The sequence below is a fragment of the Oenanthe melanoleuca genome, chromosome 23 (assembly GCF_029582105.1).
Source record: "Oenanthe melanoleuca isolate GR-GAL-2019-014 chromosome 23, OMel1.0, whole genome shotgun sequence".
Lineage (NCBI taxonomy): Eukaryota > Metazoa > Chordata > Aves > Passeriformes > Muscicapidae > Oenanthe > Oenanthe melanoleuca.
The window spans coordinates 6,144,341-6,163,675 of NC_079356.1; the positions used below are offsets into that span (position 1 = coordinate 6,144,341).

A 19,335-nucleotide genomic window follows, 5' to 3' on the forward strand; every position below is an offset into this window, starting at 1 on the left:
TGGGGAGCTAAGCACAGCCCAGTTATTTCCCTTTTGTGTTATTTTTAAGGAAAATAATAACAAGGCAGCTTTTGAGCTGTCTGCAGCACAGGGTGAATATCGGGGTGTGGGTGCGAGGAGTGGTGACAAATGAGCGCGGTGCCAGGTCTTCGTAGGAAGCTGAACGCTCACCACAGTACCAGGGCTGCCAGGATGTGCCCCAGAGCCAAGCTGGGAACTGTCAGCATGTCAGCATGTCCTCGCTGCATGCAGAACCCCCCGAGGAACAAGGTCCCCGGCACCCTGGGTGTCCAGACATGCCCGGGAAGGTCCCATGGGAACAAATCCTTGCCCTCCAGCACGTGCACGGGGCCAAGGCACCGCTCAGCGTGTGCCCTGAGGCGGAGCGGGAACAACTCCAGCCGGGATGGACAGACGGATGGACACGCGGTGGGGACAGAGAGAACCGGGCTATGACCCCACGCACCCCCGTGCCGGCCGGAGGAGGGGATGTGCTGAGCATCTCCTGCCCAGCTGAGCCCTCACATCCCAAAAACCTCCCCCGGCATCACCGGCTCCCCGAGGACCGTGCCCGGACACATCCCAGCGCCGAAGTTTGGCGGGCAGTGGGGCGGGGAGTGGACGGCAGTGGGGGAAGACACACATCTGCGATGCATTCAGGGGCCATCCCGCATCCGGGCAGCCCGGCCACAGCCCAGCATCCAGGCGGCCGACCCCAGGGGGGGAACGCTGCCATATCACTAGGCAAAAATCCCCCCCACATCCCTCCCGCTCCTGTTACCGAGCCCGGAAGAAGGAAACAGCCCTCCCCACCGCTGCCCTGTTTACCAAGAGCTGGTTCCAAGCACTCGGGAGAATAGCAGGAGCATTTCAAGGCCCTGTTTCCACTCGGCTGACACACACTATTTATAGAAGCCCACAATTCTCCCAGAGCTTTCCTCGGGATCTCAGCAGAAATAGCCTGCCCCGGGTCTCTGCTGCCTCCTCTAAGGAGGCCAGGGCAGCGCCAGCCCCCCCAGGCTTCCCGTAACCTTCCACGGGCTTCCACGGCTTCTCCCCTTCCGGCCGCCCCGCTCCGGGATGTCCTTGGCCACCCCGTCCCCGCCACGATGCCAACCCCTAGCCCCCAGCCATCTCCACCTCTGTCCGAGCGGCTGCGGCCGCTGGCCGGGAGGGAGCCGGGCTGGGGCTGCCGGGCTAGCGGGGGCACTCGCCAAGAGCCGAGCGACAGCCACCTCCCGCCTGACTGCATCGGAGCGCGGCAGAGCCCCGGGGGACTCGCACCGGGGATGGAGTTGGCCTATTCAGGTTACAGAGACATGGCAGAGCGGAATTTGGCGCCGCGCCATCCCTTCTCCAGCCCCCCCCTCCGCCCTCCTCTTCCACCCCCCGCTCCCCACCACCACCACCACCCTCCCCTGCAAATTCCACAGACCAGCAGGAGAAGCCCGTGTAAGGGGACACCTGGGGGGGCGAGGAAAGGGGGAGAGGCTGGGGAGGGGGGCCTCGATTCAGACCACGCGCCCCCGACTCAGACCACGCCGGCAGCAGGGTGGGAAAGGGAGCGGGGCAGGATCCGTGCCCGTCACCCAGGGGGTTCGCTTCTGCTCTCTGTCACGCCAGGATAAATCTGGAGTGACTCCATCGCGCGCTGTGGCACACAATGAGCTCACCCCGCTGCTTTTGGGGGGCTCTCCCGGCAGCCTCGGGCAGACGGGCTGGATGCACGAGGTCACCTGGTCGTGGCACAGCCGCGTCGTCCCCCCAGCACATAAACAAGCGGGGACTCAGGTGTCTCCACCTGCCCCGGCCTCGGAGACACCAAGCACACAGAGCCTGGCGTCAGCGTGACCCTGTGGGGTGACTCCTCTGGCCCCTACCAAAGCCACCGCGGTCCCCCGCGGTCCCTGTCGCAAGCACCGAGGGGCCGCGTGGGGGGGGTTCAATCAGCTGATCGATAAAAACAAATCAGAAGGGGGATGGCAGGCACGGGAGTAACAACCGCACGCCGAGCCCCGCGCCACGGACCACACAACTTCACCGGCGGGGCTGGGGGCGCCTCCCGCACGCCCCTCGGCCCGCAGCCCCCCGGGAGAGCCCCCGCGGGGCCACCGCCGCTCCCCGAGCCGGCCCGCCGGGGCTAGGGGCTCAGAGACTGCGTCCCGGGGGTCCCCCCGTTCTCCGGGGAGCCCCCCGAGCCCCCCGCGCTGCTGCCAGGCTCTGCCTTCTAGCGGCCGGAGCGGCTCTGACAGCTGTCACTCACCGCGCACCCGGGGGCAGGGCCGGGGGTGTCCGGGGGAGGCGGCCGGACCGGCGGCGCTGGCAGCCCCCGCGCCATGGGGGGCTCGCCCCGGACCCCCCGCGCCCGCGCGCCCCTCCCCACCACAAGTACCATTAAACTCCGGCAATTTGGCACCAACTCGCCGCGCAACTTCAGCGGAGGGGACGGCGCGGGGGGGGACACACACACGCGACACGCAGCCTCCTCCCCCCCCTCCCGCTCTGCCCAAAGGGGGTGTCCCGTGTGTCCTCCCCCCTCCCAGCCCCACACAAAGGCGGGGGTCCCCGGTACTCACCCGCCGGCTCGTGCGCTCCGCGCCCCTCGGAGCCCGCCCGCTTGGGGAGGCTCCTGCCGCCCGCCGGGGCTGCGTCCTGACCGGCCGCGGGGGTCCCAGAGCCCTCGGCACCGCTCGCCACCTTCAACGAGAGCATTTCCAGCGCCTCCTGCTCACATTCTCCCCAGGCAACTCCGCTCCTGCCAGCCCGCCCCCTCCTCCGTCCCCTGCCTGTTCTTTCCTCCTTCCCTCTCCCCCCCCTCCACCCCTCTATTTTATTTTTTCCGGGATTTTCTCTCCCCTCTACCGCTTAGCTTATTTTTTCCCCTTTTTTTTTTCCTTTTTTTTTTTTTCTCCCCCTTTTTTCACCTTTTTTTCCCCCTTTTTTTTCCTCCTCTTTTTTTCTCCCCCCCCCCTTCGCCTCTCACACACACACAAAAGGCAGCGGAGCGGGAGGCGGAGGGGAACCGACCTCCCCTCTGCGCCTCCGCCGCTCGCCGCCTGCGGAAAGCAAAGAAAGACACAGCGCAGCAGAGCCCTGGCTTGCCGCTGCCTCCCCCCTTCCTCCTCCTCCTCCTCCTCCTCCTCCCTTCACCCTCCTCCTCCTCCTCCTCCTCCTCCTCCTCCTCCTCCTCCACCACCTCCTCCCTCTCTCTTGCCTTCTGCCGCTCCCGGCTTTGTGGGGGCTGGGATAAAAGGGGGGGGAGCAGAGCCGGCGGCCAGGCGCGCCCAGCCCCTCGCTCCTCTCTCGGTGCGCGGGGACCGCGGCTCCGCTCCGCTCCGCTGTCAGCGGCACGGCCAGCATCCGGCACCCCGGGGAGCCGTGCAGCACCGCCGGGGCATGCCGGGCCTTGTAGTCCTTCCTTTCCCCCCCCTCCTTTTTTCCCCTCCTTCCTTCCCCCCCCCCCCTTTTTTTCTCCTCCCAGTCGCTGAGAAGCGCGCAGGGAGGGGCGCAAATGCGCGCGCGGCCGCTGAGCGCCGCTTTGGGAGGGGGGACACTCACAGAGAGGGGATACTTTGGGGGGGACACCCCGGGGGAGGGTAACCCCCCCTCTCCCAAGGCTGCCCCCGCTCCCCGAGGTCTCGGTGGGATGCGCGGGGCATTGCTGCCCTCTCCCGGGATGCGCCCGCACTGCGCGCCCCCTCCTCGGGGCTGCAGGATTTGGGCACGCACCCCAGACTGCAGCCCCCTCCCCACAGTCCGCGCTGCACTTCAGCACCGTCCCAGGTCATTCGCCCCCATGGAGCCAGGTGTGCCCATGGAGCCAGGTGTGCCCAATGGAGCCAATGGTGTCCTTTTTTCCTTCTCCCCCCATCCACTTCTAACTCCTTTTTTTTTTTTTTTTTTTTTTTTTTTTCAAATCAAAAGCTCAATCTAAGGCCTGGCAATATCCCTGATGTTTGCTAACTCACTGCTCCTCCAATTTTTTGGTGTTTCCTCCCGGCCATGTGCCACAGGGAGTGCCAGGAGGAAAGGTGGGGAACGAGGCCCCTCAGGACAGTGGTGCAGAGCAGGGGCTGCCCCTCAACTTCCTGAGCACCTCAGAACCTCCCTCCCCACAGCCCCACGGAGCATCTCCCCAGCATCAAGTCGCGTCGCTGTTAATGTTCCAGGAGCTGGGTAGATACAATATAATTAAAGTAGATAATACCGGTGATGTTTGTTATGACATCGTGGTTTTGTGAGTGATGAGTGAAGGGTTAACTCCAGGGAATTGGGAATATTGCTTGGCTGCTAATAACACGTGAGTCATCGATGGAATAACACATGGGTGCAGGGAGAGACACAGCACCTGGCTTTACAGCAGCCTGTGTGGGGCAGATTGGGGTTTCATGACTGTTTTTGGATCAACAGGCAGCAAGGAAGGAATATGAACTCCAGACACACGCTGTTCTCCTCAGCTTCACTGCTAAACTGGGATGAACTGGTGAGCTGGGGTCATGCTGAGAGCTGTCTGCCAGCTGGGACCCATTGCAACGGGAAAGGTGTCAGATCCATCCCCTCCTGCACCCATCAGGGTGAGCAGGGCTGGATTTGGGGCTGGCTGGGCTCTGCACAGCCTGGATGAGGATGGGGAGCAGGCTCAGTGCTCCTGGAAGCGGAGCAGAGTGCAGGCCTGGGCTCCAGCCCGGTCAGCAGAGGAATCTGCACACGCAGACAGGATCGCTGCAATTGCTGGTGGCTGAGTGAGCAACTTTGCAGGCTTCCTCGTCCCCTCGCCCTGAATGTCAGCTTTGAATTTTCTTGCTATTTTTAGGGATGGTTAAAAAAAAAAAAAAAAAAAAAAAAAGAAAAAACCACCGAGGAGCATCCCCTCCCTATTGCTTTGCAGGGCTGTGTGTCCCATGAATACTGCAAGGCTGTGGATTACTGTACCTGTGCAGAGATGGGGAAAGAGGGACAGAGGGACAAGGCAGGCAAAAAATATGACATTGCAAGCAGAATGGGTTAGAATGTAAAAGATTTATTAATTTAATCCAAAGCATTAAAAGGTCATGTATTAATCAAAGAGATGCTTAAAACTGTCAAAGTCCTTTGTCAGGTTTGAAGTGCATCTCTATAATTATCATAAAATATATATATCAGTCTGGCATGGAGCCCCGGGCAGGGCTGGAGGAGGATGAGGAGTTAACTGAGGCTCTTTGCAATGGATGGACACCCCCAGCTGGTCCTGCCCGACTCCCGAGGGTGCCCAGCATCCCCACACTGACCTGGGAGCCTGCTCGTCCCCAGGCCTGGCTTTGTTCCCTCCCTAGTCAGGCTCGTGCCCTGTGGTGGTTTGAGGGTTGAGTTTGGAGTCTGAGTTCGGGGTAGAGGTGTGGGTTTGGGAGCGGGGTCCCCAGCTGTCCCCGTGGGCACAGATGTGGCAGTGGGCATTGGGGCGGGTAAGCTGTGCCCGTGCCACCCGTGTCACAGCCCCCCGAGTACCCAGCGCTGGTTTCTGTCTGGCTGGGGAGGGGGCGGCTCCCGGGGCCACCCGGGTCACCCGGGCAGCGACTCGCAGCCAAGTGCTGCGTCAGCAGCGTTGGCGTGGGCTTACGCTACCATCTAGCGGCTGCTCTGCCACCGCTGTCCCGGCTCAGCCGTGTCCCCGCAGCCCTCCCTGCCCACCCCCGGGACCAGCACCGGGACCACCCCCGAGACCATTACCGAGACCAGCACCGGCACCGCCGCCGGGGCCAGCACCGGGACCAGCACCGAGACCAGCACCGGGACCAGCAACGGCACCGCCGCCGGGGCCAGCACCGGGACCAGCACTGAGACCAGAGCCGGCACCGCCGCCGGGGCCAGCATCGGGACCACCCCCGGGACCAGCACCGAGACCAGCACCGGGACCACCCCCGGGACCAGCAACGGCACCGCCGCCGGGGCCAGCATCGGGACCACCCCCGGGGCCAGCACCGGGACCAGCACCGGGCCGAGCTGCCCGGGTTTGCCCCCCGAAAGCTGGGGCTGGGCGGAGGGGGTGGCAGCTGTGACCCCCAGAGCCACCAGCGCCTCGGGGTGGGAGCAGGGGGCAGGAAGCAGCGGGGGGCTGTTGGGGAGAGCTGGGGCACGGGGACAGAGGGGCGAGGAGACGGAGGAAGGTTTGTGATGCTCTGCTGGGATCCAGGAGCTGCCGTTGTGGGGAGTGCAGTCCAGAGACCGTGATGAGTTTGGGGGGGGGGGGGGAGGGGGTGGCTCCTGCCCCTCCAGCGTCTGTGGAGAGCTGGGGATAACCAGATTTTGCTTCCATAAAGGTATCTGCGGCGGAAGAGCCCAATTCTTCCCCGAATTCCAGCACCGGGCTGTCCCGGAGCAGCAGCAAAGCCGTTCCTGATTTCTCCCAATAAAACCAATTCCGAGCAGCCCCGTGACCAGCAGAGCGAGGCTCCCGCTGTGCCCCCTCCCCTCCCCCTGTGTTTGCTCTGTCACCCTACCATTCCCATCCTAGAAAACCTCCGTCCCCAAACCCTGCTGCTCCCCCATTGCTGTCACAGATGCTGCTGTTGTCAGTGCACAGATTGTCCCTTGTTTTTCCATAGAAAAGGGTGTCCCTCACAGTGACTGGTGCTGAACTGCTGGGTGATTGCAGATAAATCCATCTGTGCCTCAGTTTCCCCTCCGGTGGGACAGTGCCTGCAGGCCTGGACAGCAGGCTCAAGCCTGGTCAAGTCCAAACCCACATTTTTGGCCATTTTCCACTGTTGTGAGGCCGCTGCTGCCGCGGAGACGTGGCTCCGATCCACGGCCCAGGAACTCTGCGGGTTCTGCGGGTCCCCGGGGAGCTGGGCCGGGGGGCACAGGGACAAACCCCGCCCTGCCGTGGGTGGGGACGGCTCCTTCCCGGCCAGAGGGTCCCCAGCAGCGTCTGGGGGCTCGGGGCCCCCGGGGAGGTTGACAATGCCGCGGGTGCCCTGTGCCAGGTCTGCAGCGCCGGCGATCTGCAGCGTGCTCACACCTACGCCTGGCACCGGCCGGGCTAGCTGCCTCCAGACCCCTGCCCGGGCTGCCTCCAGACCCCTGCCCGGACTGGCCCAGGTTGCCTTCAGACCCCTGCCTGGGCTGGCCCGGGCTGGCAGAGCAGGCAGCCAGAGACGGCCACATGGACTGGGTAGCGTGAGCGGGGGCAGCGGGGCTCGGCACAATGGGGATGAGGCTCCTGCGGGGCATTGGGACACCTGATAATGCTCAATGGACCCTCGGGCAGGGCAGGGCGAGTGGTGCTGAGCTGCTCTCGCCCCTCCGGAGGTGCTGTAGGGACCAGCCGGGAGGGGAAGGGGCCAGATCAGAGCCCCGGCTCTGAGCTTTGCTCTTCAAGCCCCCAGCGCAAGCTCTGAAGAAAAATGAGCCTGCAGCAGCTCTGGAGGGGTCCTAACCTCTGCCCCCACCTCCTCATCCCTTCTGGCCCCAGGGGGGACCCTGCTGGGGCTGCAGGAGCTCTGTGGGGGCTGGTCCCGGGCTGGCTGTGCCCACCCGCAGCCGTCCCTCCGTCCCCAATCAATACCGCCCGGCATTAATATAAAATCGATGCCCCCACCCTGCCCAGCCTGTGGTCACCCTGCAGCAAAATCCTTTAAGCCCCTCACCCTTCCTGCGGGCACCAACGCTGGGAGAGGACAGAAGGATGGGGACCAGGGCGGGGGTCCCTCCCTTCAGCCCCTTCCCACAGGTACCTGCAGTCGTGGGCCCCTCTGCATCCCCGACAGCTTTCACGGTCATGAGGCCATGACAGCAAAATGGGGGACACACATGGTGCCACGAGCATGGCTGCACAGGATTATGGCAGCACAGCCATGTGAGAAAGCACGAGGCAAATCCACACGGGCCCTGCCCCACTGCTGCACTGGCACCGCTGGGGACAAGGGGCCTCGGCTGGGGACATGCAAGGGTGGCATCATTTCAACTTGGGAGCTGGACAGAGAATGGTGGGATCAGCCCCTGTGAGCGCATGAGCAGGCAGGAATGGGCAGGAGGGGGCAGGAACAGGACAGGAAGGGGCAGGAATGGGCAGGAGGGGGCAGGAACAGGGCAGGAAGGGGCAGGAATGGGCAGGAATGGGCAGGAAAGGGCAGGGAGGGGCAGGAACAGGACAGGAAGGGGCAGGAACAGGGCAGGAAGGGGCAGGAACAGGACAGGAATGGGCAGGAAGGGGCAGGAATGGGCAGGAAAAGGATAGGAAGGGGCAGGAAGGGGCAGAAAGGGGCAGGAAGGGGGCAGAAAGGGGCAGGAACAGGACAGGAAGGGGCAGGAAGGGGCAGGAACAGGACAGGAAGGGGCAGGAACAGGGCAGGAAGGGGCAGGAATGGGCAGGAACAGGACAGGAAGGGGCAGAAAGGGGCAGAAAAGGGCAGGAATGCGCAGGAAAGGGCAGGAAGGGGCAGGAACAGGACAGGAAGGGGCAGGAATGGGCTGGAACAGGACAGGAACCTCCTGGTACGTCCCCAAACACCTCAGCATATCCCCTGACCCCCTGGCATGTCCCCAAACCCACTGTCATTGGCCCCCTGCCCCCCTCCCCATATGCCCAGCATTTTACTCATAACCTGAGCCCCCCTGGCTGGGGTGGGGGCCAGTCCCTCCTTCCCATCAGTGCTGAGGAATTCATTACCGGCACAGCTGGGCCCTGCTGGGGAGGCCAAGCCAAGGAAAATTAACCTCTTTCTCCCCAGCCTGCAAGCACAGGACCCCTCCCCGTCCCATCTGGCAGGAAGGGACAGTCCTCTCTCGGGAAGCGCTGGGAGGCAGGGGGGCTGCTCTGCATGGGGGCACCTTTGCAAACCCAAATGCTTCCCAACCCAGCGTTTTCAGGCTTTTGTTCACGAGGGAAGTCGGTGTGCCCCCTTCCCACACGGCCTTGGGGGCAGGGGGGGCGTTCTCTGCTCACCCCCTTGGAGGAGACCCCCCCCAACTTGTGTGATGGGGCTGGAGGGGCTGAGGGGGCATCACTCAGTCCCGGCTCAGCTGAACTTGGAGGCCCCCACCATGGGATGGGTGTTCCCACCCCAAATCCTGTGACTCACCCTTGTCTCCCCAGCTCCAACCACCCCCTAGTGCTTTTGCCCACTGGGGCAATTCGTCCCTCCAGGAGCGGGACAGGGGCAGAAGGACCCGGGCTGCCCCCCGTTTGTTAGAAAGGTTTTATTTCTTTGTATTTACACACTTAATAAAAACCAAACAAAGAAACAAATAACAAACCCCTTCCCTGCCCTTCCCTCCCCCCTCCCCCATGGCACTGCCCGCCCCCAGCCCTGCCCTGGGGGTGGTGGGGTTACTGGCCATGGGGCACAGGACTGGGAGCCCACTCAGGGCTGGGAGTGCCTGGGGGGCAGCAGGCGGGGTGGAACCTCCTCCCCGAGCCATTCCATCCCCCTGGACTCGCGCTCCCCAGCCCCCGATGGATCCCTGCTGCAGCCACAATCTCCCCGAGTGCTGGGGGTGACCTCAGCCCGTACCCTCATCCTGCCCCCGCCCTGCCGGGCCCCCCCCGTGCCCCCCTGTGCCCCCAGTTCAAGCAGAGGTGCGTGTATGGCTTTCAGGACCATAAAGCAGAGGAGATAAGGCCAGGGACAAGGGGGTCCCCCAAATATTGCAATCCCTTGGTGGGGGCCATGGCTGCTTGGGGGAGGCGTATAAAATCTTATAAATTAAAGGAGATATAAAGGGAGGGAGGGTTGAGATGACCTCCCACAGGTCAGTGCCAGGATTTTGGAGGCATGAGACCCACCCAGCTGTGCTCCCAGAAGAAATTGGGGCTGGCATGGGGAGCTCCCCCCAAACCCTGTGCTCCTGTGGGTCAGGGGCTGGGGGGTTCACGGGGATTCCCCACAGTCCCCCCTGCAACCAAAGCCCTTCTCAAGTTCAAAGCTGGGTGTGAAGGCAGTAAAGGAGTGGGGGAAGGGGGGCGGCTGGGGTGCACAGCTTTGTCTTCTCTCTGAGTCCAACATCCTTGTGCAAAGCCCTGTGTCCTCCCTGAGCACCCCCCAAAAGGCATTCGGGGGGGGGGGGAGGGCACAGCCAAAGGAAGAAATCACCTCTGAAGAAAAAAGGAGATTCACCCCTAAGGCACCCCAGAGCTTGCTGGTGGTGGCAGCCCCCGGGTCACTGGTTGTCCCCAGGCTGGTACTGGGGCTCGGTGGCAGTGAAATAGTCCTCGAGGAAGGACTGGAGGTACTCGAAGGTGGGGCGCTCCTCAGGCTCCCTCTTCCAGCACTGCACCATCACCTCGTGCAGGGAGTGGGGGCAGCCCCCCGGGCACTGCATGCGGTACCCCCGCTCCACCTGCTCCAGCACCTCTCTGTTGTTCATCCCTGTGGGACAAGGACTCCCCCACTCAGTGACAGCACCCCCATGGGACGAGCCAGCGGGAAACTGGGGTACACAGGCATTGCCTTGTGCTTTGATGGGGAAACTGAGGCATGGGACAAGCCTTGCCCTGTCTGTGCCCTGCCCAGCCCACCCCAGGGCTGCCCCTGCCCCAGTGGGCCATACCTGGGTAGGGCACCCGGCCTTTGGTCACCAGCTCAGTCAGGAGGATGCCAAAGGACCAGACGTCCGACTTGATGGTGAACCTGCCGAAAAGCGCAGCCTCCGGTGCTGTCCACTTGATGGGGAACTTGGCACCTGCAAGGGGATAGCAGTGAGCCAGGGCTGGGGCTGCACCTACACCTGGAGTAGTCCATACCTGGGGCACCCACAGCTGGGGACACCCCACAGCTGGGACATCCCACAGCTGGGGATACCCCACAGCTGGGACATCCCACACCACAGGCACCCTCACCTGAAGCACTGAGGGTGTCCTGCACCCGGGGGACCCTGGACGAGGGGCACCCTGCACTGGGGAGACCCAGCACCCGAGGCACCCTGCACTGGGAACACACTGTACCTGGGGTGCATCTCTTGGGGCGTCCATCAATGAAAACACCCCTGCCCTGGGGGGTGCCCCTTCCGTGGGGCACCTCTGCTCTGGGACATCCTGGAGATACCCTGGGGTGATCCAAGGTATCCACCACCTAAAACACCCATCAGTTTGGGGTGTTCAACACCCAGGCTGCCCATACTCTGGGGCACCATCATTTGGGGTACCCATCACCCAGGTCACTCGGCCCCAGGGATGGCCGTGTCCAGGCTAAGGGACACAACAGGAGGACACTGCAGCGTTCCTACCCTGCCGTGCCGTGTACTCATCATCCTCGATGAGGCGGGCGAGGCCGAAGTCGGCGATCTTGCACACGAGGTTGTCTCCCACCAGGATGTTGGCAGCGCGCAGATCCCGGTGGATGTAGTTCATCCGCTCAATGTACGCCATGCCCGCCGCAATCTAAGGGGCACGGAGCAGTGAGGGCCCCCAGAGGAGCCCTGGGGGTGAATCCCACCCTGTACCAGCCCCCAGAGCAGCCCTGGGGGTGAATCCCACCCTGTACCAGCCCCCCAGAGCAGCCCTGAGGGTGAATCCCACCCTGTACCAGCCCCCAGTGCAGCCCTGGGGGTGAATCCCACCCTGTACCAGCCCCCCAGTACCTGGGCAGCCATGTCCACCAGCTGGGGCAGCTTCAGGTAGCGACCATCCCCATCCTTCAGGAAATCCAACAAGCTGCCTGCAGGCAGGAGGGGTCCCCATCAAAGACCCCCAAAACCCAAGGATGCCCTGCCCTGTGATCCCCCTGCCCCGTGATCCCCCTGCCCCATGAGCCCCCTACCCCATGATCCCCCTGCCCTGTGATCCCCCTGCCCCGTGAGCCCCCTACCCCATGATCCCCCTGCCCTGTGATCCCCCTGCCCCGTGAGCCCCCTCCCCCATGATCCCCCTGCCCTGTGATCCCTCTGCCCTGTGAGCCCCCCGCTCACCCTGGCTCATGAACTCGGTGACAATGTAGATGGGCTCCTCTGACACCACGGCGTAGAGCTGCACCAGCTTGTCGTGCCGCAGCCGCTTCATGATCTGAGCCTCCTCCAGGAAGGCCTCGGGGGACATTGTCCCGGGCTTCAGCGTCTTCACCGCCACCTTGGTGGTGCCATTCCACGTGCCTGGGTTGGGCACACAGAGTCACCAGGAGCCCAGGGACAGCCAGCCCAGCACAGAGCAGTGTGTGCATGCATGCAGGGATGGATGGATGGATGGATGGATGGATGGATGGGCAGGGATTCAGGGCAGGGCAAGGAAGGGATCCCTTGGTGGGGTTTGGGATCCCACTGCACCCAGGACAAGGAGTTCCCCTCACCCCAGTACCAACCTCAACCCATTCCCAAACCCTTCATGGATTCTGTGCCAAGTCTCCACCTCCCCCACACGAGTGGGTACCACCTGGTGCCCTGTGGTGCTCCCTGCCAGGACAGGACAATGCTCCTCCTGCCCCCTGTGCTGCCCCACCCTGGCCGGCTGGGCCAGCCTTACCCATCCACACATGTCCGAAACATCCCATGCCAAGTTTCTCCTCGAGGGTGATGGATTCCCGTGCTATCTCCCAGGCGTCCTTAGCTAATCCCAGGGTCTGGGGCTTCACAGCAGGGCACGGGTGGGTGAGCAGATGGCACAACCCGTCATTGTACTCTGCAGGGGAGGGGGGCAGGCAGGGAGGAGGAGGAGGGGATGTGATGGGATGAAGGCAGCATGCATGAGTGGAGGAAGCAGAGGACACTGAAGGAAGAGGATGACGAAGGTGGGACCCCCTGGCCTGGTCTTGTGGTCCCATCTGCAGTGGGGGTTTCTTTGCCCATGCAGAGGTGACATGGGGCATCTTGGGGTACCCGTTGTGAGCCCAGGGCAGGACATGGGATGATTCCTCATGCCAGCAAATCGGTGTCACTCAGCCTCTCCTGGCAGGCAGGAGCTGGTCCCAGTGGGGTGCCAGGCCTGGGGGTACCCCCATGTCCCCCCTGCCTCTTGTCCTGGCTTGCCCACCAGGCCCTACCCATCCAGACTTCCCCAAACTGCCCATTCCCCAGCTTCTTGAGGAGCTGGAGGGACTCGCGGGGGATCTCCCATACGTCTTTGGTTTTGACTGAGAGGTCAGCCAGTTTGGGGGTTCCCTTGTGGCACGGCACGGCCAGGCGGCAGCACAGCCCGGCCGCCCGCTCTGCAGCGGGACAGGGGCACAGGAGTCACCGTGGGCACCGACCCACCCGCCCTTTGCCCCCTCCCACCACCCCAAGGCTCTTGGATCCCCCCCAACATACAAATGGATCCCCTCTGCCTGCCCCAGGGATGGCTCTGCACCCCCCAGCTGGGCTGCACCTCTAGTCCCCCCAGCTGCACCCAGGGGTGGGTGATGGCCCCCCACCGGAGACAAGGGGAACCCCCTGCACCCTGGGCATGGAAAAGGGGAGACCCTCCAGGAGTCCCCTAATACCACCCACAGAACAGCCCCCTCCTTCCCCAGCTCAACCCCGCCAGCCCAGTCTCTTACCAAAGGGTCTTCTGGGCTTTCCCTACCCCTCCTGTTGCCCCCCCTTGTGCCCCTCACCCCACCCTACCTATGTAGTGCTGGACCAGCTGCTGGACGGTGTTGAACTGGGCTCGGGTGGTGATGTAGTACCCCCCGCTGTCCAGTTTCCGAATCTTATAGTGCTTCACGTGGTCTCCCTTGGCCTCATCCCAGTCCCGGATGGAGAGGGAGTAGGCACCTATGTGGGGATGATGGTCAGGGAGGGACGTGGGGCACAACCCCCGGTGTCCCCATCCCTGTCCCTGTACCTTTTGTCGTCTCACTCTCCCGAATGAGGAAGGTGCCTCTGGAGTTGCCGTGGCACAGGAGCTGCCGCTCCGCGTCTTTGCGCCCGATCTTCCCAAAGTACCACCTGCAGGTGCTGGGCTCAGCGCCGGGAGGCACCGCCGGGGGGCCAGGAGCCCCTGTGCCAGCACTGCGGCATTGCCGGGGCTCGCGGGGCCTGGGGCAGGGGCGGTTGGGGTTTGTGTCAACCCCTCTTCCCCCGCTACTCACTCTTCTGCCTGGATGGAGTCCACAGGGGCCACGTAGTTGCTGGGGATGTAGCCCGTGGCGCCCGAGCTCAGGGACCTCGCCTCCCACCAGTCTCCCTCCCTGGGCAGGGAAACAGAGACCGTGGAGGAAGAGGGACAGACAGACAGACAGACGCGCCCACCGTGTGCCTCCTCACCCCCCACACAGCACAGACCCCGCTGTCCCCCACCCCTCGCTGCTGAGACCATGAGGCAGAGCTTGGGTCCCCAGCCTGGGCCCGGGGGGCACCAAAGCACAAAGGCGCCTCCCGGGCTGGTGTGTGTGTGCTGGGGGTGGCAGCAGCTCCGGGGGGCTCACGTGTTGTTGATGATGTGGAATTTCTCCCCTTTCTGGAACGTCACGTCATCCTCCGTCCTGGCCTCATAGTCGTACAGGGCGATGAAGAGCGTCACCCCCCCGCCTGTGGCACACGGAGGGGACCACGATGAGCCCAGAGCGCCCAGGGGCGCAGCCGGAGACCCTTCCCCACCATCGGGCGCGCTGCTGACCTGCGATGCCCCCGCTCCGCGCTGGCAGCACGCCCGAGGTGAAACCGCCCGGCTCAGCCAAGGACGCGGCCAGCGGCACCAGGGGCCCCTGGAAGTTGTTGAAGTCGGGGATGCGGGTGAAGATGGCCCCTGGCTGCGTGGGGTTGGGGTCGTACTGGCAGGCGGGGGGCTGCAGGGAGCCCCCCTCGCCCGCTGCCTGCCCTTTGCCAGCCCCCTTCTCCTTGCAGGGCACGCAGCCCATCCTGGGCACCGCCTGTGGGGCAGAGGGTCCGTGAGCCCCGCGCCCCTCCGGCAGCACCACGGGGGCACCCTGGGGTCTCCCGGGCACCGCTGTGAGGGGGGCTGTGCTGCCCGGGGCGCCCCCCGTCCCCCCGGCACCCGGGGGTGCTGCATGGCGGCTCCACTCACTGCAACGGCTCCTCGGGTCACTTCAGCTGCTCCATGTCACCTCGGGGAGGTCAAGAGTCACCTGTGGGCACCAGGGAGGGCATCAAGGGTGGGGGGCAACCCCGGCAGGGGTTGAAGCACCCTTGCCGTGGGCTGTGACACCCTTCCATGGGGTAAAATACCCCTGTACAGGCTGCAACATCCCTGCATGGCCTGGAACAGCCCTGCACGTGCTGAAACACTTCTGCCACGGGCTAAAGGACCCCTGAATAGATTGAAACACCCCAAAACAGGATGCAACACCCCTGCCATGGGCTATGACACCTCTACGCAGGCTGCAGCACCAACGACGGGGACTGCAACACCACTCACATCGGCTGGAACAGCCCTGCACGGGTTACAGCACCCTGCACTGACTGAGGCACACATGCAAAGGCTGTAACACCCCTGCATGAGCCACAGCACCCTGCATGGGCTACAACACCCCTTCACAGGCTGCAACCTCCCTGCATGAGCTCAAATGATCTGCAACACCCCCACAAAGCTGCAACACTGCTCCGAGGGCTGCAACACCCCGGTGTGGGCTGAAACCACATCCTCAGTGGGTTTTTCTCTCGCTGTGTCCTCACCACGCCACTCACGTCCTTTCGGGGCAGCTGTGGCCCCGAGGCTGAAGGGGAGCCTGACCTGGAGGAAGGAGCCCCAGAGCTTCCCCATGCCCACACCCTGTGCTTGGGGAGTGGGTGTTTGGGGAGGAAAGTCCTCGCTCACATCACAGTGGTCAGGACAGTCTCTTCAGCCATGTGTGGTGAGAAGGTGTCAGGGAGGAGGAGGAGGAGATCGGACCTCTCCTGTCATGGCTGTAAGGAAACATCCATCCGCAGCCCTGTCCTTGCCCTGACTGCTGGGCACCCACCTACACCAGTCTGCCCAGTTTGCACCGGGCAGAGCACTCCAGTCTGCAATATGCCAGAGGTCACTCTGCCTCCAGCTGAGAGCAGAGGGAAGGAGCAGGAAGGTGTCCTGTCCTCTGCACTCCAGCAAGCTGGAGGAGACAAAGGTTTTGGGGTGGATGAGATGTCTCAGGCAGGTTTTCCTGATCATGGTTATTGATTACCTTTCCTCTCTCTCAGTAGGGGTGGAAAGCCCAGATCACTCCTTCCATCTCTGCTTTCCACACTGCTGGTGTGGCAAGGCCACAGCCGTTGCTGACAGGGCAGTGTTGCCAAATCTGAGGAAACTCGGCTGGTTGCGGATTTTATTCCTGATGATAATTAGTGACTATTTTAAATTGAACAGCTCTGTCTCTCACAAACCCTGTCCCCCCTGGGTGGGAATCATGCACCCACCACATTCAGAAACCTCCCATTTTGCTGAATTTCAGGGCTGACCAGCAGGGATGGCAAGGAGAATCTTCCAGGCAAGTGCAACCCCCCAGTATCACAGCATCTAGGGTTTAGGTGCTGTGCAGCAGCACTGCACCCAGGCTTCCCCTTCCCTGCACACCCAAGAGCCCCTGAGCTCAGCCAGGGTGGCCCAGAGCCACCCCTCGCTGCCCATGGGAAGGGGACGCAGCTGCTGTCATGTTTGATGGCTGCACGGTGGTGTCTGGCTCCAGCCTTCCCGAGGAGGAGCTGCTTGGAGCTGGGGAGCAGATGGCAACTGAGCCCTTCTCGCCCTGGCTCCCCCAGCACCAGTCCTGGACGAGCTGCCAGGTTCCACCCCGCTCAGAACCGGCCAATTCCTCACCCCTGTCCCGCCGGGCAAGGAGCAGCCACAGCCCTGACTGCCCGTCCATCTGCTCTGCTCTGCACCCCAGGCCCCTGGGACACGGGCAGCTCAGCCCCATCTCCAGCTCCCAGGCAGGGCACAATATCCCTTGCACACCCGATTGTCACTCCACACGTTCACCTGCAGTGCTGAAGTTCCCCTGGGGTCACCTCCAACCCTGGCCTCCCCTCCCCTCGTGGGAACAACAGCAGTGGGCAGCTCGGGCTCTGGGGGGATGCAGCCACATGGAACAGCATGGGGGTGCTGGGAATGTCACACCCATGCTGTGGGGACAAGCCACAGTGGCATTTGCCAGGCTGAGGGGCCACAACCCCACGGGACAGGAGGCAGCTGCCAGAGGAACTCACACAGCTACACAAGGGAAGAGGAAGCAGCAGGAGCACGGTGTGGGCTGGGGGGAGGAAGAGGATGGTGCTGTGGCCATCAAGGGGCCACAGAAGCTGCAGGACCTCGAGCCCTGGGGGATCTGGGAGGGTCAGGCAGGAATGGCTGCAGCCCCCTGGGTGTCCTGAACACCCCCATCCCTTGTCCCACAGTGTCCCCCTGCACTGCCCCGAGGTGAGCCAGCTCCCGCTCCCTGGAAAGAGGAACTGAGAGGGCTGCTCAGCCGAGCCTGCTGCCGCCGAGGTTCCTCTGTCACCCTGCGCCTCTGGAGCTCCCTGCTCCCAGCAGGAAAACTTAGGCATGAGGTAGCTGCAGCGCAGAAGGGGAAAGTGGCTCATTAGGACACAAGACCTGGAGCTGTGTCCCCATCCCGTGTTCAGGACCCCACAGACCTGGGGAGGGGACAAGAGGCTCATCTGCCTCCCCTATCTGCTCCTTGTTCCATCTCTGTGGCAGATGGTGGTGCGTCCCTGCCTCCTTCCCGCTGCCCCCCAGCCTCAAGTCCACCCAGATGACACCTGGAGATGGAGCCCTGCTCCAGCTCCAGTCCTCCCAGTTCACCCAGTGCCTGCTGAGTCCCCTGTGGCTACCAGTGCAAGCAGGCTCCTCCAGAACAATGGGTGCAAGGAGGGATGACGCCCACAAGCAGGGATATTCCCTGGGACGAAAAATGAAGGATTTGCCAACCCCCAAACGTGATTTTCTCCACAAGCCCACCTGTCAGCCACCAGATCCATGACAGAGGGGTCCCCTGCCCCCCTCCCTGACAGAAGATGCTCAGTAGAGAGGGAGCCCCCTTGGCCAGGCTTCCAGCCCCATCGCTGGCTGGGAAAGCAGGATTTCCGCTGGAAGAGGAGCAATTCCCGGATCCAAGGGGCTGCAGGGGCGGAGGGAGCCAGCCAGGGCTCCAAATACAATGTCCCGGGAGGAGCGGGGTGGGGAGGGAATTGTGCAGGGCAGGAAGCAGTGAGTTCCTGTCCCTCCTTGGGACACACCAAGGATCAGGGACGGAGCAGAGTTGCAGGGAGGGGGGGAACATCCGCTCCGGCTGGGGCCTGAGCCCCCTAGAGCTCCCCCAGCTCCGCAGAGCTCAGCCCCCAACATCGCCGCGGAGCGCGGGCTGGGCTGGCAGCCCACCGGCACCTGCAGGCAGGGGGGCACAGGTGTGCGTGTGTCTCCCAGGGCCGTGTGCTGTCCCCTCCCCAGAACGGGTCCGGCGCTGCTGAGGGCACCGTGCTGTCACCGCCAGTGACAGCCGGGATGGTGCCGCCGGTGCTTTCCCCCCGATCTTCACACACAGCCCCAGCCCCCGCTGCCCTGCTGCCCCCCAGGATGGCGAGGACGGGGGTCTCCTGCCACCCTCAGGCGTTTCCCAGGGAAGCAGTGAGGGCACAGTGAGGGCAGGCCCCCAACAGACCCCACCGGTGTCACCGGACCCTCTGTCCCCAGAGCTCAGTGCCCGTCCCACCCGGGACCCAGAGCCACCCAACACACGGAGGGGACATCTCTCAGCAGAACACGGCAAGGGGATGCAGAGAGCCCCCGCCCTGCCAGAGGTGAGCCCTCCACCCCCGGCAGCACACACCGCGCACACACCTCCTACCGTCAGCTCTGCTCCGGCTGGCATGGACCCCCCCGCTCCCACCGGGACCACCGGGACCACCGGCCGGGCAACCAGGGCAGCCCCGCCTCGCCCAGCGCTGGATGCGGGCCCGCAGCCGCGGGAGAGCCGGAGCGCCCGGCACGAGCTTCCCGTGTCTCTTCGGCGCTCTGGCAGCCGAGCAAGAGCTTCCCCTCCCCTCGCCCCCCCTTCCTCCCCGCGCTCGCAGGCAATGGTTCATTGTACCAGCCAGCCCAGCCGGCTGCTGGATCCCCCTCGGATCTCCCTCCGGATCCCGCTCGGATCCCTCTCCAGATCACCTCGCACGCTCTCTGGGGAGCACAGCCTGCCGGTAGAGGTGGCACAGCGACATCAGGGGGCTCTGGTCCCCAGCAGCACAAGGAGACGCCGGCACGGATTCCCAGGCTCTGCCTGCTGGGGTTCACGGAGAGTGCGCGGGTCCAGCCTGTGCCGCTGCCCAAAGCCTGGCACTGCCTCCCTGAGCCCCCCGAGAGAGTCCCAGGGCACGGGACAGCAAAGGAACATCAAATCGCGCACAGAGCGTTGTGGCCTTGCAAGGGACAGAAGCAAGGTGCTAGTCTGGTGGCAGGACATGCAGAGCAGTCCCCCGTCCTGCTGGCACAGGCTTGCAGGGGCAGGGCAGCCCACC

The 19,335-nt window shown here is 63.8% G+C and overlaps 2 protein-coding genes across 6 annotated transcripts in view; both read right to left on the reverse strand.

Annotated features, from left to right (window-relative positions):
- Nucleotides 1-2,748, reverse strand: part of AHDC1 (AT-hook DNA binding motif containing 1) — a 50,635-nt gene extending 47,887 nt beyond the window's left edge. The window contains exon 1 of the mRNA XM_056509220.1: nt 2,577-2,748. Within this exon, the coding sequence (XP_056365195.1) occupies nt 2,577-2,712 (136 nt within the window). The 5' untranslated portion in view covers nt 2,713-2,748. The remainder of the gene's footprint in view (nt 1-2,576) is intronic.
- Nucleotides 2,749-9,163: 6,415 nt separating this feature from the next.
- On the reverse strand, nt 9,164-18,867 carry FGR (FGR proto-oncogene, Src family tyrosine kinase). Of its 5 annotated transcripts, none has more exons than XM_056509285.1 (13): nt 18,662-18,867; nt 14,912-14,972; nt 14,504-14,756; nt 14,313-14,415; nt 13,977-14,075; nt 13,730-13,833; nt 13,510-13,659; nt 12,948-13,112; nt 11,884-12,063; nt 11,557-11,633; nt 11,203-11,356; nt 10,528-10,659; nt 9,164-10,346 (listed from the first exon to the last, which is right to left on the reverse strand). In XM_056509285.1, the coding sequence occupies exons 3-13, from the start codon at nt 14,742-14,744 to the stop codon at nt 10,138-10,140; spliced, it is 1,614 nt and encodes a 537-aa protein (XP_056365260.1). In that variant the 5' UTR covers nt 14,745-14,756; nt 14,912-14,972; nt 18,662-18,867; the 3' UTR covers nt 9,164-10,137. The 5 variants fall into 5 exon arrangements, with proteins under 5 accessions (XP_056365260.1, XP_056365263.1, XP_056365259.1 ...); XM_056509284.1 differs by having other exon boundaries at nt 9,168-10,346; nt 18,669-18,867; XM_056509287.1 differs by lacking the exon at nt 12,948-13,112 and adding an exon at nt 12,431-12,586 and having other exon boundaries at nt 9,169-10,346; nt 18,669-18,850.
- Between the last annotated feature and the right edge of the window lie 468 nt (nt 18,868-19,335).

Coding starts and splice junctions, on each gene's coding strand:
- FGR (XM_056509285.1), bottom strand. CDS start 14,744: ATGGGCTGCGTGCCCTGCAAGGAGAAGGGGGCTGGCAAAGGGCAGGCA. Junction 14,416..14,503: donor GCGGAGCGGGGGCATCGCAG/GTCAGCAGCGCG, acceptor CGTGTGCCACAG/GCGGGGGGGTGACGCTCTTC. Junction 10,660..11,202: donor TGAGTACACGGCACGGCAGG/GTAGGAACGCTG, acceptor ATCCCCTTGCAG/GTGCCAAGTTCCCCATCAAG.